The 18,100-nt window shown below is 47.9% G+C and overlaps 1 protein-coding gene across 1 annotated transcript in view; it reads left to right on the top strand.

Annotated features, from left to right (window-relative positions):
• TBC1D22A (TBC1 domain family member 22A) overlaps positions 1-18,100 on the top strand; it is a 355,202-nt gene that overhangs the window by 90,826 nt on the left and 246,276 nt on the right. The window contains exon 5 of the mRNA XM_027595286.2: positions 10,180-10,250. Within this exon, the coding sequence (XP_027451087.1) occupies positions 10,180-10,250 (71 nt within the window). The remainder of the gene's footprint in view (positions 1-10,179; positions 10,251-18,100) is intronic.

The following is an 18,100-nucleotide window of genomic DNA, read 5'->3' as shown; positions in this document are numbered from 1 at the left end:
CTAGAACCACTAAGGAAATTGAAGCAGTCATCAAAAATCTCCCAACAAACAAAAGCCCAGGGCCAGATGGCTTCCCAGGGGAATTCTATCAAACATTTAAAGAAGAATTAATACCGATTCTCCTGAAAGTGTTCCAAAAAATAGAAATGGAAGGAAAACTTCCAAACTCATTTTATGAGGCCACCATTACCTTGATCCCCAAATCAGACAAAGACCCCATCAAAAAGGAGAATTACAGAGCAATGGTGATGAACATGGATGCAAAAATTCTCACCAAAATACTAGCCAATAGGATCCAACAGTACATTAAAAGGATTATTCACCATGACCAAGTGGGATTTATCCTTAGGCTGCAAGTTTGGTTCAACATCCAAAAATCAATCAGTGTGATACAATATATTAGCAAAAGAAAGAACAAGAATCATATGATCCTCTCAACAGATGTAGAACAAGCATTTGACAAAGTACAGCATCCTTTCTTGATCAAAACTCTTCAGAGTATAGGGATAGAGGGTACATACCTCAATATCATAAAAGCCATCTATGAAAAACCTACAGCGAATATCATTCTCAATGGGGAAGAGCTGAGAGCTTTCCCCCTAAGGTCAGGAACACGGCAGGGATGTCCACTCTCACCACTGCTATTCAATATAGTACTAGAAGTCCTAGCCACAGCAATCAGACAACAAAAAGAAATCAAAGGCATCCAAATCGGCAAAGAGGAAGTCAAACCCTCACTCTCTGCAGATGATATGATACTTTATGTGGAAAACCCAAAAGACTCCACCCCCAAACTGCTAGAACCATACAGGAATTCAGTAAAGTGGCAGGATATAAAATCAATGCACGAAATCAGTGGCATTCCTATACACCAACAAGACAGAAGAGAGGGAATTGAAGGAGTCAATCCCATTTACAGTTGCACCCAAAACCATAAGATACCTAGGAGTAAATCTAACCAAAGAGGCAAAGGATCTGTACTCAGAAAATTATAAAATAGTCATGAAAGAAATTGAGGAAGCCACAAAGAAATGAAAAAATGTTCCCATGCTCATGGATTGGAAGAACAAACATTGTGAAGATGTCAATGCTACCTAGAGCAATCTACACATTTAATGCAATCCCTGTCAAAATACCATCCACTTTTTTCAAAGAAATGGAACAAATAATCCTAAAATTTGTATGGAACCAGAAGAGACCCCGAATATCCAGAGGAATGTTGAAAAGGAAAAGCAAAGCTGGCGGCATCACAATTCCGGACTTCCAGCTCTATTACAAAGCTGTCATCATCAAGACAGTATGGTACTGGCACAAAAACAGATACATAGATCAATGGAACAGAACAGAGAGCCCAGAAATGGACCCTCAACTCTATGGTCAACTCATCTTTGACAAAGCAGGAAGGAATGTCCAATTCAAAAAAGACAGTCTCTTCAACAAATGGTGTTGGGAAAATTGGACAGCCACATGCAGTAGAATGAAATTGGACCATTTCCTTACACCACACACAAAAATAGACTCCAAATGTTTGAAAGACCTAAATGTGAGACAGGAGTCATCAAAATCCTAAAGGAGAACACAGGCAGCAACCTCTTCCACCTCAGCCGCAGCAACTTCTTCCTAGAAACATCGCCAAAGGCAAGGGAAGCAAGGGCAACAATGAAGTATTGGGATTTCAGCAAGATAAAAAGCTTTTGCACAGCAAAAGAAACAGTCCAGAAAACCAAAAGAAAACCGACAGAATGGGAGAAAATATTTGCAAATGACATATCAGATAAAGGGCTAGTATCCAGAATCTGTAAAGAACTTAATCAAACTCAACACCCAAAGAACAAATAATCCAATCAAGAAATGGGCAGAAGACATGAACAGACATTTTTCCAAAGAAGACATCCAAATGGCCAACAGACACATGAAAAAGTGCTCAACATCACTCGGCATCAGGGAAATCCAAATCAAAACCTCAATGAGATACCACCTCACACCCGTCAGAATGGCTAAAATTAACAAGTCAGGAAATGACAGATATTGGCGGGGATGCGGAGAAAGGGGAGCCCTCCTACACTGTTGGTGGGAATGCAAGCCGGTGCAGCCACTCTGGAAAACAGTATGGAGGTTTCTCAAACAGTTGAAGATAGAGCTACCATACGATCCAGCAATTGCACTACTGGGTATTTACCCCAAAGACACAAATGTAGGGATCCGAAGGGGTACGTGCACCCCAATGTTTATAGCAGCAATGTCCACAATAGCCTAACTGTAGAAAGAGCCAAGATGTCCATCGACAGGTGAATGGATAAAGAAGATGTGGTATATATACACAATAGAATATTATGCAGCCATCAAAAGGAATGAGATCTTGCCATTTGCAACGACGTGGATGGAACTGGAGGCTGTTATGCTGAGCGAAATAAGTCAATCAGAGAAAGACATGTATCATACGACCTCACTGATATGAGGAATTCTTAATCTCAGGAAACAAACTGAGGGTTGCTGGAGTGGTGGGGGGTGGGAGGGATGGGGTGGCTGGGTGACAGACAATGGGAAGGGTATGTGCTATGGTGAGCGCTGTGGATTGTGCAATACTGTTGAATCACAGATCTGTACCTCTGAAACAAAAAATGCAATATATGTTAAGAGGAAAAAAAAAAGAAGCCGGAGGGGAAGAATGGGGGGGGAATCGGAGGGGGAGATGAACTATGAAAGATGATGGTCTCTGAAAAACAAACTGAGGGTTCTCGAGGGGAGGGGGTGGGGGGATGGGTTAGCCTGGTGATGGGTATTAAAGAGGGCACGTTCTGCGTGGAGCATTGGGTTTATGCACATACAATGAATCATGGAACACTACATCAAGAACTAATGATGTAATGTATGGTGATTAACATAACAATAAAAAAATTAAAAAAAAAATTTTTTTTTGGCCTGAGCCAAAATCATGAGTCCGATGCTTCACCCAGGTGCCCCCTAAAAAAATTTGTAATAAAATAACCTTTAGGGGCGCCTGTGTGCCTCAGTTGATTAAGAATGTGAATCTTGATTTTGGCTCAGGTCATGATCTCAGGGTTCTGAGATTCAGCCCCACATCAGGCTCTGCACTCAGTGGGGAGTCTGCTTGAAGATTTCTCTCCCTCTCTCCCTGCCCCGCCCCCTGCTTGCCCTCACACTCTCAAATAAATCAATAAATCTTAAAAAAAAAAAAATCTTTCACACAAGGAGAGTATCAGGGTCAGATGGTTTTTCTAGCAAATTCTATCGAACATTTAAGGAAGAAATAATACCAATTCCAAAAGCTATCTCAGAAAAGAGAGGAGGGGAAAACCCTTCTCAGCTCATTTTATTAAGGCCCCATTAACCCTAATGCGAAAACCTTACAAAGATGTTGTGAGGAAAAGAAGCTAGAGACCAATATCCCTGATGAATATAGACAAAAAATTCTTTAAAAATATGTTAGTTGACTTTTGCTTCAACCGTGAAGGATTAGTTGCCAAAGGAATTGCTCCTCTGTTGTGAATAAATAGAAACTTGGACCATGTATGTGAAACAGCTGTTTTCAGACATTGTGTTACAGGCTGTGCAGAACTGTGATCTTTGGGAGAAGGGACATGCACAAGGTGAACTTTACATTCACCTCCGCTTGTGCTTGGAAGCAGTTTTCAGGCTGCAGCCCCGGGGCTGGGGATGGGGTGGCGTGGGGGTGGGACAGAAACTGAGACAGAGTGTATGGAGCACAATGCTGCAGAGCAGAGTATTCCTTCCACAGAGATAGAGCCCGTATACCTGCAGGGGGTCCCATCAAGTCCTTGGTGGAGCGCTGGCCTGTTCACGAGCAGGGTGACAGTCCATGAGGTGGGGGGAAGCACCCCAGGAAGCAGTAAGTTGAATCATCCCCAGAGCTCACAGAGATGTGTCTGCTGGGTGTTGCTGAGTGTTGCTGGCCGTCGCTTGCTGCAGGAACTGGGAACTGGGAAGTACTTCGCTCTATCAGCTGAATGTGGGAGAAACCCTGTGTGCTCACATGAGCACTCTGCAGGGGCCTGATGCTGGAGAAAGCCTTCTCCAGAGGAGGTCAGTGCTGAAGAAGACCCAGCATCCACACTCGCTGCAGGAACTGTGGGTCGGAGCCTGGTGAACGAGGCATATGAGAACTTGGGGGAGAACACCCCTTTCTCCTTCAGTGTCCCTCCTTTACTCTGTACTGAAAAGAATGACACCATGCCAGCAGGTCAAGGAGAAGTATTTGTAAGACCCAGTTCCATGATTGCAGAGACAATAAATTGATAACTGGCACATCTGGGATTCAATAAAAAAAAAACAACACAACAAAACAGGCATGCAATGAGACAGGGAAATATGATCTAGAATCAGAAGAAATAAGAATCATTAGAAACGATAAGATTATAAACAACTTAATAAAAAGATGGTTAAAAGATTTCAAGATAAGCATCATAGAAGATATAGAAATGGCTAGAAAGCGCATGAAAATCTGTTTCATGCTCAACATTATTAGTCATCACAGAATTGGTAATTACAATCATAATGAGATGCCTTTAACACTTACTAGAATGGCTAAAATTAAAGACTGACAGCACTGAATTTTGACCAGGACGTGGAGCAGTTGAAGCTTTTATACATTACTGGTGGGAAGGGTAAAATGGTACAACCATTTTGCAGGATCATGTGGCAGTTTTTTATAAAGGTAGATATGTATCTATCATATGACCCAGCAATTCTACTCCTTCATGTCTGCGTCGTAGAAATGAAAACATAGGCCCACAAAACACAAGACCATAAGAGTGGTAATAGCTGCTTTATCATAGTAATGAAAGCTTGTGAATAACCCAGCTATCTATGAATATAGAAGCAAATTGTGATATATTCATAGTGTAGATTAGTATTTCTGCTTGTAGGGAATAAACCACTGGTGCAACATTATGACTCTGACATATTATGAGCAAAAGAAGCAGAATACAAGCAAATACATTCTCTATGTACTATTTATGTGAATTTTAAGATCAGGCAGGGATAATATATGGTGATATCAGAAAGGAGTTAACTTGGAGTGGGGGCAAAGAATTACAGAAAAGGGTGATAGAAATGTTCTACGTCTTGGTTGGGGGCCTAAATTCTTTTATTGCGTATAAATTATATGTCAGTTAAAAAATATGAGCCCCCCCCCCGAAAACCACATCTAAAGGGGTAGAGGAAAGAATTGGACATTCTTCTCTCCAGCACTTACTGCCAGGCTATGCAAGGCTCTGCCTCAGAACACAGAAGAAGCAGAATCTTGGCATCTGTCCTGTAGGAACTCATAAAGCACTTCTGGAAGATGAGATCGTTGCTCATACATGGCAGTGAAGGTGGGCTTTTAGGTGGGCTGGCCCTAAGTGTTCCTGGCGCTCACAGAAGAGGGAATTGGGTGAGGCCTGGAGTTGTCAGGAAGGCTTCATAGATATGGCAGAGGTTGAGCTGGGCCGGGAAAGTTGGGTAGATTTTTGAAAAGTTGGAGGTAAATTTGGAGACGTCACAGGAACTCTGTAGCTCTGTAGGAACACAGTAGGGTACACAATCAAAAGTATTTCTTCCACTGCCCTTGAACCATTCTCTGAATCCCTCCCCCAAGGCTGGTTGTGCTTCCAGGTTCCAGTGTACACTTACAGAAATACTCATTGTGGGGCACCTGGGTGGCTCAGTTGGTTGAGCATTCCACTCTTGATTTCTGCTCAGGTCACGATCTCAGGGTCCTGAGATTGAGCCCCGTGTTGGGCTCAGCGCTCAGCATGGAGTCTGCTTGTCCCTTTCCCTCTGCTCTGCTCCCCTGTGTGCATGCACTCTCTCTCTCTCATAAATAAAATCTTAAAGAAACAAAAAAAAAAAGAAACAGTGCATCTGCACTCTGCTTTCTCTTGTTTGTCTTCACAGACTTATTGCATATTTACCCAGAAAGGCATCCATTCTTTTCCATGGTGGTGGTATATAGTCCATTGTGTGGATGTAATGGTATTTTAATCATCTCCCTATTAATGGATACTCTGATTGATTTTAGTTTTTCTTATGACAAGGCTTAAGTGAACACCCTATGAGTAACCCCTTGCAGATGTCCCTGTGGAACAGATTTCTTCAAGTGAAGTTGCCTCTCAAATGTCATATACCTTTACAATTTGACCAACAAAGGGGCACCTGGGTGGCTCAGTCGGTTAAGCATCCAACTCTTGGTTTCAGCTTAGGTCCTAATCTCAGGGTCATGAGTTTGAGCCCTGTGTTGGGCTCCATGCTGTGTATGGAGCCTACTTAAAAAAAAAAAAAAAAAAAAAAAAAAAAATTCGACCAAGAAAAAGTTCTGTTCATATGCACTCTGACCAGATTGTAAGAGAGTGGCTTTTCATCCAAAGTCTCATCAGTACTGGGTATTAGTCATTTAAAATTTTATCTAATTTATGACAGATTTCTTGTTCTAATGATGTAGGTCTTTAATCACTATTGAGAGTAGGTACCTATTTTTGTACATTTATTAGCCATTTCTGGTTCTTCTGTGAATTTTCCATTTTTGTACAGATTGATCATTCTTTTGTATGTGTTCTTTATATACTAGTGATGTTAACCTTTTTGTATTGTATGTTGCATGTATTTTTCAAGTCTGTCATTTTTTAAAGATTTTATTTGGGGGAGAGAGAGAGAGAGAGTGAGCACACAAGGTGGGGGCAGGAGAGGGAGAAGCAGACTGCCCGCTGAGCAGGGAGCCTGATAAGGGACTTGATCCCTGGACCCTGAGATTGTGACCTGAGCTGAAGGCAGACACTTAACTGACTGAGCCATCCAAGCGCCCCAAGTCTGTCATTTTTTTATTTTTAAAATTATGGTGGCTTTCACCATAGTCATTTCAAACTTTTATGTAGTTAGCTTATTAACCTTATTTATAGTTCTGAGATTTGTGACTTGCCTGGAAGGCCTTTCTCCCATTTGAAAATAGCAAAATATTCCTCTGTATTTTCTTGTAGTATTTTTTATCTTTCCTGCACACATACATACACGCACTCCATTTAGGTCTTTGGATCTTTAATCATTTGGAAATATGTTTTTGTGGTAGGATACATGGTCTGATTTCCTTTTCTGAAAGTAGATGCCATATTGTTTGGACACCATTGGCTGATGGCCCCTTGATTTGAAATGCTGTGGTAATTGTAACTAAGTACAGGTTTGATGTGAACCATTCGTCTGTAACATTGATCTCCTTGCTTTAGTCTTGCTCCTAGAACCCCAGGGTCTTAACTTGACACTCTCTTACACATTTGCTTATCTGGAAATGCAAGTCCTCTCACACTATTCTTTTTGGAAATTTTACTGGCTGTTCTTATGCATTTGCTCTTTCATATGAGCTTAGTTTCAACTTATCAGGTTTCAGAACACAACAGTATATCCCACTGGGGTTTTATTGGGTTTGCGTTGAACTCAAAGAATTTTTAAGTGGCAGTTGACAGCATCGTAATGTTGAGACTAGATCCACTGGCTCATGTTTGGTCATGGCTCTTCTTTTCACTGCCACCATCCAAGCCACTGTCCCTTCTACACTGGGCTTCAGAAGCAGCCCATCAAGTGTCTCCTTGTGACCACTGGCCCCTCTGATCCCTCTTCACACTGGGCCAGGGCTTTATGTCAGGTGTTCCCTGGACTTGAGAATATTCCCTTTCCAGCCCCTCTTCCTTCAGTAACTTCTCGTCTGTGGGTCTTTTCTCAGTTGTCATTTCCTCAAGGAAACCTTACCAACTAGGCAGAATTTCCTTCCCACAGTTGCCTTTCCCATCCTTACCCCTTCTCTTGAGTCCAGTTGTCATTCCGCATTTGTTCTGAGTTTTCTGAGCACAGGGCTGCGTGTGCCGTTCCCTCGTGTGGTCCCTCTGCCCTCACTGGAGCAGGTGCTCCTTAAATGCTCCTTAGTGCCAGTGAGCTTGGTGTTTTCCTCTGTGTCTTCATGTCTTTAAGTAAAACCTTCACAGTTTGCTTTCCATGGTTGTGTCTGTTTTTTGTTAAGCTTATTATCTATAACATTTCCTATTTGTTTTGTTGCTGGTGGGGAAAAGCTGTTGATGTTTGAACATCTTGAATCTGCCCGTCCTGCTGAACTCAGCCCTCATTGCTGCCTGTCTTGGTTGGCTTCCTCCTCAGGCTGATTGGGTACTGGTTAGGTGCAGCAGCCCCAGCCTCACCTCTGACCCTAACAACCTGCAGAGGAAGCAAGAGATTGTTGCCCCCAAAAGATTTCTGAAGAGCAAGGAGGGGCTTTCTCCTCAGCAGCCCCCAGCTCATTCGCTCTCTTCTCTGGCTCAGATAGAGTCCCAGGCTCATTGTGGAGTCCCTCCCGGGTGAGGGCGGGGCTCAGCTCTGCACAGCCAATCAGTTCCAACTTCCCCCGGGCTGACTCCCCTCATTACCGGGGCTGTGGGGAGGTGGTGGGGCGATTGTCACTTTGTATAACCGGGATTCTGCTAGAGAGGCCAAGGGGCAAATAGGCCTGGGGTGAAAGTCTACACTGGACATCCAACAGAATGGTCCTATGACTTTCCCATCAACCCAGTTGAACACTTTGATAAAACTATGAGATGTCCTGACTTGGAGCCATTCTCTTATTCCTGGAGTAAATCGTGTGTACCAGTCTTTGAACATCTGCTTGTGTTTTGATCTGCGAGGATTTTGTTTTGGACTTTTTGTCCATATTCATGAGTGAGATTTGTCTGTGTTACAGGAAGCCCTTTTAGTAATGGAAATTAACAGAGTGGAAAGATTCTGGGATGCAAAGGTCACTTAGTTCCTGGCACGTCACCTAGCCTCGCTGAGCCTGCTCCTCACTGGCATGGTGGGGACAGCCCTGATGGACTCGGGCTGCCGTGAGGAGCAAGTAGTACCCATGAAAGCAACTGCTCAATGCTAACGTGGCACAGACTCAGAACTCTGTCCCATATGTACATTCAAGGCACTGTGTGAGTTTCTTCCATGAGGAGACAGGTTTGGAGAATGCTAACAGTGGAGATTTCTCTCGGCTTTCTTCATATAAACCATCATCAGAAAACCAGCCTTGTGCAGGAGGAGAGGCCCTGGGAACATGACGGTAAACATTACATTATTGGTGTTCGGATATTAGGTTCCTGCTTTTCATAATATCCTCAGGGTGCGGGGGAAGATTCGATATTTTCTGAGATTCTGCTGTAAAGTGCAAGTTATTGCTGGTACCGTCACCCAATTATTCTGTACTTATTTTACTTAGACTGTAGTAATTGGAAAAAGATTAGATGTCAGGACTTTGTATTTTGTTGATTATATTACCAGAGCCTCTTTAATCGTTTCTTTTATTCCTAATATTAATCATGAGCTCCTAGCTGTTACGAGAAGAGCCTGATGTGGATTCCTAACTTAAAGGAAAGAAAGAATTACTTCAGTTTCTGTGGGATTGACTGAGTGTTGATACACCTGCAAATTGAAACGTGTTCTCTCGCTGTTCGGGGCGTGTGGCTGTAACACTGGGGAGACGCAGAAGGTCCAACGGACCTCAGGGGCTGGTCTCCTCCCCACCCGCCGCCCCCTCAGTCTCTGCTGTGCCCTCTCCCGCCCCCTGTGACCGCCCACCCGTGGGTATTTGTGGAGGCAGCAGCGACTGTCGTAGTCTGCCTTGAAAGACGTGGCTGCCCCTTGATGAGTGCTCTGTGGACACAGGCTTGTCTCTGCGACACTATCTCTTTCAAAGCAGTCCCGAGCAAAGCACCTCATGTCCGTAAGCAGTGAATGGTGAGAGGGAGAAAGGGTGCAGGAAAGAAGGGAGCACCGGGCGGGTGGTAGAGGTGGGGACAGGTGTCGGTGGGGGACTGAGGGAGGGAAGGAGGGGGCGTGTGGAGGGGGGTGTGTGGTGCCCCACCTGTCCCAGGGTGGCTCTGGGGACGCTTGCCATGCATTTAGCAAACGTGTACTCTGTATGGCTTAAATGTAGACACTTAGCTTTGCCGGAGCGGAGGTCACTCAGCGTCTCTCGTATATTGAGAACAATCGGTATCTGAAAGCTTTCTCACTTAGGTTCACTCTGGTTTCATTTATGGGGCCCCCCTCCCCCCAGGAACACTGACGAAATAGGTCAAGGCCCTGCGGGGAGTTCCCTGTTTGTAAACCCTGTTTTCTTTGTCTCTTTGTTGTCAACAGAGGAATTACGGAAGTTGAGCTGGTCCGGAATCCCTAAGCCGGTTCGTCCAATGACCTGGAAGCTGCTCTCAGTAAGTCTTGGGGGGCCTGCTCACCAGTGCTGCCTGGCCCAGAGCGTGGCCCCGAGTGTGGCCCGGAGCGTGGCCCACCAGCCATGGCCAGGCACGCGCCTTGTCTTTGTGGCAGTGATCTGGGCCTTTGCCTGAGCTAAGGTGACATTTTCCATCTTTTGCTTCATTACAAGCTTGGTTTGACAAGGCTGGCAGAAAATGAGCTTAAGTAATTATTTATGACAGCTGTATTCTTTTCCTCTGGTTTTATTATTCTAGAAATCTTTGTAATATTTTCAAACCTGTGATAGAGAAAGGATCCATCATAGAAGACTATTTCAATTCTTAGGAATTCATCACAGTGAAATATGTTTGACCATTTTTTTTTTTTTTTAATGTACTTTAGTAGTGATGTAAGGGGGAGAAAGTGATTCTAAAAGTATCTGTGTTTCCTTGATGGAGGCTGGGGTTCTGGTGCCTCACCCCTGGTTCTAAACTGCCCACCTGTGGAGACTGCTGGAGAAGATGAGGTGCGCGGGGTGGAGCGGCCATTGACACTCTCTCTGGTACTTCACTCGGGTTAATACCTGAAGTGAGCTTGGCCCTGCTGAAAACTTTGGAGTAGTTTATAGACAGTTTTTTTCTCTTTCCCTTTTTAAATTATTTTTGGAGCTAAATCAGTAGGGAACTCTAAGTGTTTACTCTAAATTGGGTCTGACTTTCAGTATTTAAAAGACTCTTTCTTGCTAATGAGTCTTAATAAATTTACAGCTTAGTACCTCGTAATCCTAAATGCAGATGCCACTCTCAACAGTGAATATTTATTGATTAAATATTCTCTTGCAATTAAAATTAGACCTGCTACAATTGCTTATGTTTCTGTTTTGTGTCTGTTATTTTAAGCATTTGTATCTACTTTTCCAAATGTCCTGTACAATAGGTTACAAGCTTTTTAGATTGAACTGTAGGAAGTTTGGACGATACTATGTTTAAGACTTTAGAGTGCAATTTTATATTTATGAAGGTTGTGCTGCCTCTGGGTAGAAAGCCTTCCTGAATGGTTTTGTCCCATTCCTTTCCGTTGGTTCTTGGTCTGTGTGCATTGTAGCTGAGCTACCCTGTGTGTGATGCCCAGTGGCTGGCTGGGCAAGTGTGTGACCTGGGATTCAGTGGGCACTGGAGCAGAAGGGGGAGGAGAGAGATGCTCCACGTTGTTGGTTTGAATGGGAGGGAGGGTGTAGGTGGGTTGAGTCTGTAACCAGGAATGTTGGGAATACAAGGGAAAGAGTATCTGGGCGTCTCAGATCCATGTATTTGTGTAACCGTTAACTGACTGCAGGGACCCCTTGCCTGGAGACAGAGATGAATCAGATGCTAGCCCTCCCTGTTAGGAGGAGGAGGGGCTGGGTCAGGTCAGGGCTGCAGGACAGTCTGGGATCACACACAGTGGGATGTGTGGGATGCAGGCGGGAAGGAACGGGCAGCCGCAGAGCAGGGGCATGTGTGCCAGGCTGGGCCTCCCTTTCCCAGGGTCTGCAGGTGCTGCAAGGTGGGAGGCTGGGGACTGGGAAGGACAGAGATGAACTTGGCAGTTCTGGACCTCTTTAGGCTTGGGTTGACGGATGAGTTAAAAAAAAGTGTTGGGGTCAGTGAGCAAAGCCTGTCTTTCCAAAGTGGCGGAGGGTGGGGGCACCAAGAAAGGGAGGGGCGGTTCCAGGGCAGTGCAGACTCCTGTGGATGGCAGACCAGGCTTCTTGGGGAAGGTGGGGTGTTTCTGGAGCAACCTGAAGGATGTGTCAGTGTCCTTGGGTTGGGGAGACGGGGAGGGCGTACGGCCTATGGGATGCAGCTCGGTTTGGACGAGCGGGAGCCCAGGTGAGCTGGCTCCCTAGGAATGGCGGGCAGACTGCTTGGATTAGGGAGGGGGTGGCTGGGGACCAGGAGCAGGCCACGATGTGAAGGACTTCAGTGAAGGGTGGGGAGGCTGTTTCTGGAGCGGGAAATCCGGGAGCCTCTTGAATGGTCTTTTGGTTGGTGCCTTCATTTATTTGATCAGTATTTCTCCAGCACTTTCTGTGTCTCTGGCTCTGTGTTTGTCACGGGGAGATAAGAAGGCAGAAGAACCAAGTCGCTGTCCCTCATGCGGCCTGTACAAAGAGAGGGGGTCCCTGCCTTCCTCTGTCTGCCCCAGGACAGACTGGGGTCTCACCATGGGAAGGAGCCCATTCTCTCAGAAGCCTGCGCCCCAGGGCACTGCTCACCCTGTGTCTCTTCCTGTACACTTCTGCTTGTTTAACAGCATCTGTTGAGTGCTTTGCTGTGTGCCAGGCTGTGCACACGTGTGGGGTCCCTGCAGAAGCGGTGATCTCTGAATGCGGGGTTGTAGGAACAGATAGACCAGTATCGCGACCAGGGTCTGGCACCAGGAGGAAGAATGTGCTGTGCTGCTCTGGGTGCCCGTCAGAAGGAGGAGGCGGGCACAGCCAAGACAGGGAAGACTGGGCAGGGGAGGAGGGCCTAGGGGCTGCAGGGGCAGGTGCGCGGGACTCAGGCTGCTGGAGTAGGAAACTGGGTGGTCCGTTGGCGCTGTGCTCACTCATCGTTCAGGGGACATGTGCTCATCATGCCTTCGCTATGCTCTGGTCCTGTGCTGGCAAGCAGTAACGGCATGCCAGCCTTCAGGTGTCCCCAGATAGCCCAGGGAGACAGGCCCATGCACATTCTGTATGCCCTTGGGGGAAGGATGGGCTCTGGGCATCCAGGGGCAGGGAACCCACCAGGTTGAGGGGTGCTGGTCAAACATGGGAATGGACGGGGGGAAGGAGGTCAGAATGGTGGGGACCATCATCTCCTATCCCCTAAACGCTGACCCAGGAGCTACCTTATGAGTCTCTCCTTCTCTCCTGGTTACTGTAATGGAAGATTTGGGGAGCACCGTGAAGGATGCCAATCACTTATTTCTGATGTGGTGAGTGTTTCCCACACGTCTGGCCTTTGCAAGTGCTAGGTCACAAAAGAGTCTTGGAAAATGCTGGGGAGAAAACTCGGCAGGCACTTCAGGGTCATGGGCAGGAGAAGGGTCCCCCAAGTTTAGGCCACCTCTCAGTCACTCTGAATCCAAGGCTTCACGTGCCACTCTCCTGGGAAGCTTTTGTAGATATTGGTGTCTAGGCCCACCAAGCCAATTGGAGCCTTGGGGTAAACTGAGGCATCAGGGTTTGTACCAATTGCAGCCTGCCCTAGGCTGGGCAGGGGTGGGGGCGGGGGCAGCAACGGCATGGGGGCTTTGGGCTTTGGGCTGTCCTCTTGACCTCTTGGGTGCACGTTAGTGGCACCGGGGAGCCGGGGAACTGCCAATCTCGGGTCCCCAGGGATTCTCACGTGTGCCCAGGGTGGAGGCAGCTGCTCTAGGATGTATGGGTTCCACGTGGGACAGGGCAGGGCACGCACGGACCAGCTAGGAGACAGGACCCACTGAAGGCCGTACAGCTGGGCCGGGGTGCCTGGGCTTGACCGACAGCGTGCTGTCCCAGAGGCTCAGCTGAGCGGGTGGGGTGGGGTGGCTGGGCCCAGCTCTTCGCTTCCGGGACCCTGAACCCAGGACCGAGGAGAATCTGTCATTTGTCCGGTTGAAAAAGACAGCTGAAGCTGCACTTGAGTGTGAATGTACTTCAAGACCTGGCAAACTAATGACTTTTTCCCCTAGTCTGTTCACGATTTGTCATTAACGTGATCCCGGTGGTCTGTTGAAGAGCACTATTCTTAATGGATGAGTAGGAAATGCTCCTTTAATGAAGAAAGATGGGAAACTTGGCTCCTGTCATTTACGGAAGACTAACATATACTCTAGTCCAGAACATATCGTTAAACCACCATTAATGCGATTTAACATTTAAATTCCCTGCAAGCACAGCAGTAACTTTTTAAAAATGAGCACTGTAGAAAATCGTATTTTTGGCTCATTTTTTAATAACTACTTCAGAAACATTGAACAATAATTAAACACGTAACATTTATGCTGGTGAGCAGAATGGTTAAGAGTGATCAGTGAGGTGCTGGCATCACCCTTTTTTCTCATGGCGTGTCAAGGTAGGATCGCACGTGAACCCACGGGAGGGAGCCACTGGATGCGTGTGTCACGGGGACAATTTTGATAGAAGTATATGCAGGTATAATTGTTTTACATTTATGATTAGTGTTTTTATAGCATGCTAATACGGCAATTAAGTTTTCTGTAGTTCTGTCATTTAAAATTCATTGCATACTTGCATATGTTTCGTTTGCATAATTTCCAGGCTGGCTTAATTATCTGAAGGCCCCAACTTGCACATGTGTTTTCCTTTAGGGATGGGAGTGTCAGGAGTGTGTGTGTGGGGGGGCTTTTTATTGCCTCTGTTCCTGTTATGACATCCTGGCCTTTTAGAATTTCTCTTTTAATAAGTGAAGTTAAAATCTGGGAGTGGGGAGAAGGTGTGAGCCCTTGTTCTCGGTCACTAAGAAGCCTGTGGTGGTACCGCGTGTGGCGGATGGAAGGCCGCCCACACCGTTCCCTGGCTCATAACCTTCATTGCTCCACTGCCCTGGATGGAAGGCCAGCTCTGGCCTGGCCCACAGGGACCCCCACTGGCCGCTGCACACACATTCCCACTCCTCACCTCCCACGTGCTCTGGCCTTGCCGAACGGCAGCCTGGACATGCTGCCCGGTGTGCTCGACGCAGGCGTGTGACCTTTCTCAGGGCCTCTGCTCTGTTTCTCCCTCTGCACCACTGTGTTCTCCAACAGCAGGGCTGACTCCAAACCAATCCAAAGCTGGCCCAGAACCGTGTGCTGATACTTAACTTATCACGCAGTAGCTCACACCTCTTCCTCCCTGGGCCCCCAGGGCTGGGGCCCTCCTGGGGTATGGTGGTCCCGCTGCACAGCACAGTATCATCAGCACAGTATCATTCATTTGTTCGGCAAGTCTGCACTGAGTATCCGTGGTGTGCCCCTTGGGACTCTGAATGTGGGGGGTTTGCGGGGATGGAGATAGCCTGAGCACAGGGCAAGACCTCCTGCCCTGCTGGAGTTTGGAGCTCAGAGCTCCAGGTCTAGTGGGCAGAGGCAGGGTGAGCCAAGTCCACGCATCTGACCGGCTCTGAGAACCACCTGGAGTTGGGGGGGAGATGCTGAGGTCAGAGTGGTGACTCGGAGGAGGGAGTGCAGGTGTCTGGGGGAGTGTGCGCTCCAGGCTGGTGCATGCTTGGAAGAGACGTGAATTGATTGCAGGGCCTGTGCCCACAGGTTGCCGTGCAGGGAGCTGAGCTCCAGGGATGTGCACACAAGCCGTGGCAACAAGTAGTTCGTCTACTCTGATGCTGCAGGGGCGGAGGAGGCGCTCAGAAGTCAGTGTGCTTGTGGGAAGGCTGCCGTGGCCCTCACGCGCAGGCTGGAGGAGATCAGAGGCCAGCCCTGGTGCCGAGGTCAGGGGCCGCTCGGCCTCCGCGGCCTGGGGGCTCAGGCGGCTCCGTGTCAGCTGCCCCGCTCTGCCTGCTGGCGCCCACCAGCCTGCTGAGCCCTGTGTACAGGCGGGAGTCTCGGCCCAGGGAACGGGCGTTCAGAGAGAGGCCCCGAGCTGGGGAGCCAGAGGGGCTGGCGGCAGAGCGGGGAGGGTGTCCGCCTCTGGGCAGGGGCATGATTAGAAGCCTTGGCAGCTTCCGGAGCTCAGTGTGAGGCAGCGCGCAGGGACTCTGCCTCCTGGTGCTGAGCCCAGGGTGCGAGGGTGCGAGGGTCTGGGGGCCCGGGACACACGCAGAGCTCAGTGAACAGGGTGTGTGTGTGTGTGTAGATGACTCCCTAGGGCGGGGACTTGTTCCCTGAGTTTTTGTGAATTGAGCCAGCTGCCCCTGAAGAGGGCTGGCTGCACCGTGCCCTCTGGCCCCATAACCCTGGGCTCACTAAGGAAACTCCTGAGGCTTTCCCTCTTCTGTAAATGGAATAATGACCGCATGTCCACTGAGCAGGATTCAAGGCAGTGCTGTGTGTAGCCCGGTGCCCAGGGAGCAGCCTGCTTCCTCAGCCTGTGGCTGGGGCAACTTGTGTTTTTCCAGGAGATGACGGGGACTGGAAGTCGGCAGTAAGGTCAGATGGTTGTGGTGGATCCTGGCGGTTCCCAAACCGATGGTCTGTGAAGGCGTCTCCGACGTGAGGAAGCAGTGTCAGGTCTCACCAGCCCCGGGAGTGGTCGGCCCCCCAGCAGGGGCAGGGCTGGGTACCTGACAGAGTGCCTTGTGCGGGGTGATGCCCCGGTGTACTCTGGATGGTGCTGGCTGCAGAGGTCTGATCGTGGGGGTGCTGGCTCCACAGGAGAACACTGCTTCACCACAGTGGGGAGCCGGGCATGGCTTTAAAGTGAAATGTGTAGGCACGGGATGCTGGATAAAGGAAATTTTCTTACAAAGGAATGAGAAAGACTAATCATAAAAGATTAATAAAAGGGGCTTTCTTAAAGTTAGGAACTTGTCTTCATCAAAAGACATCATTAATGGGCAAGGGGGGAGGAGGAGACGCCCACAGAGAGGGCTCACGTGCAGACAATACAGTAGACACCTACAGTTGAGCACGGGCACGGCGGGGCGACCCCACAGAAACGGGGCTACACCTGTACACGCACGGCACCTGTCAGTCTTCTGGGAAGCGCAGATTAAAGCCACCGTCTAACAGACCTCGCAGGCCCACTGGGATGGCTACGATGAGGGTGGACAGCACCAAGTGTTGGCAGGGATGTGGGACACTGGGTGCTTGTGAGTGCTTTCACTCTGGAAAATTCTGCAGGAGGTCTGTGAAATGGAGGTGCAGCCAGGGGTCGCCCTCCTCGGTACCTCCCTGACGAGATGCACAGCACGTGCCTCAAAGGACAGGAACAGGAGTGTTTATAACAGAGAGAGGTGCAACCCAAATGTCTGTCAACAGGATGGCTTTGGTACGTGGGACCACGTGACAATGAAAAGCAGCTACTCTTCACATGTCACAAGAACGAATGACTTTTTCAAATGTAATGTTTAAGCAGCCAGACGGAAAAAATGATTGCATTTATATAAAGTTCAGAAAAAGGCATAATTTACCCCAGTGTTAGCAGTCAGAGATCTAGCTCCAGGGAGGAGGTGAAGGATGGTGATTGGGAGGCTCCCAAGGGGCCTCGAGATGGGGTCACTTCGTGGTAATTCTGCACACATTTTTGGTGAGTGTGTGCACACACATTCTGTTTCAATACGTGTTTATTAAGAAGAAGCTTAACTCGTATGACCCAAATGAGTTAAAGCAAATGTGTGCGAGAGTGTAATTGATAACAGAATAGATGCTCATGGAAACGCCTTCCGAAAAGAAAGGGAACAGAGGCACTCACCCAACAGAAAAGCTGTAGCTGGATTCAGGCCCACCTCATCGTCACGGCTGGCAACCCTCTGAGCTCAGCGCTCCTTCCACTTGGCTCTTCGCGGTGCACCTGCAGCCTGTGGTTCTCCCGCGTGGTCGCAGGGTGGCTGCCACAGCTCCAGTCTCTGCACATCCTCTTTTATTGGTATTATTATTAAAAGACTTAATTACTTATTAGAGAGAGCGCGCGCATGTGTACACAAGCAGGAGGGGCAGAGGAAGATTCTCAAGCAGACTCCCTGCTGAGTGCAGAGCCTGATGAGGGACTTGATCCCAGGACCCTGAGATCATGACCTGAGCCGAAATCAAGTCAGATGCTCAACCAGCTGAGCCACCCAGGCGCCCCAGATGTGGGGGAGTTTTAAAAGGCAGAAAGTACCATATAGGTTATATTTGTTCAACCATTCACTTACTTGCTCATACATAAATTCACTTAATAAAAAGTTGACTGCCACGT

Source organism: Zalophus californianus, chromosome 9, assembly GCF_009762305.2.
Source record: "Zalophus californianus isolate mZalCal1 chromosome 9, mZalCal1.pri.v2, whole genome shotgun sequence".
NCBI lineage: Eukaryota > Metazoa > Chordata > Mammalia > Carnivora > Otariidae > Zalophus > Zalophus californianus.
This window is presented reverse-complemented; position numbering and strand designations above follow the sequence as displayed.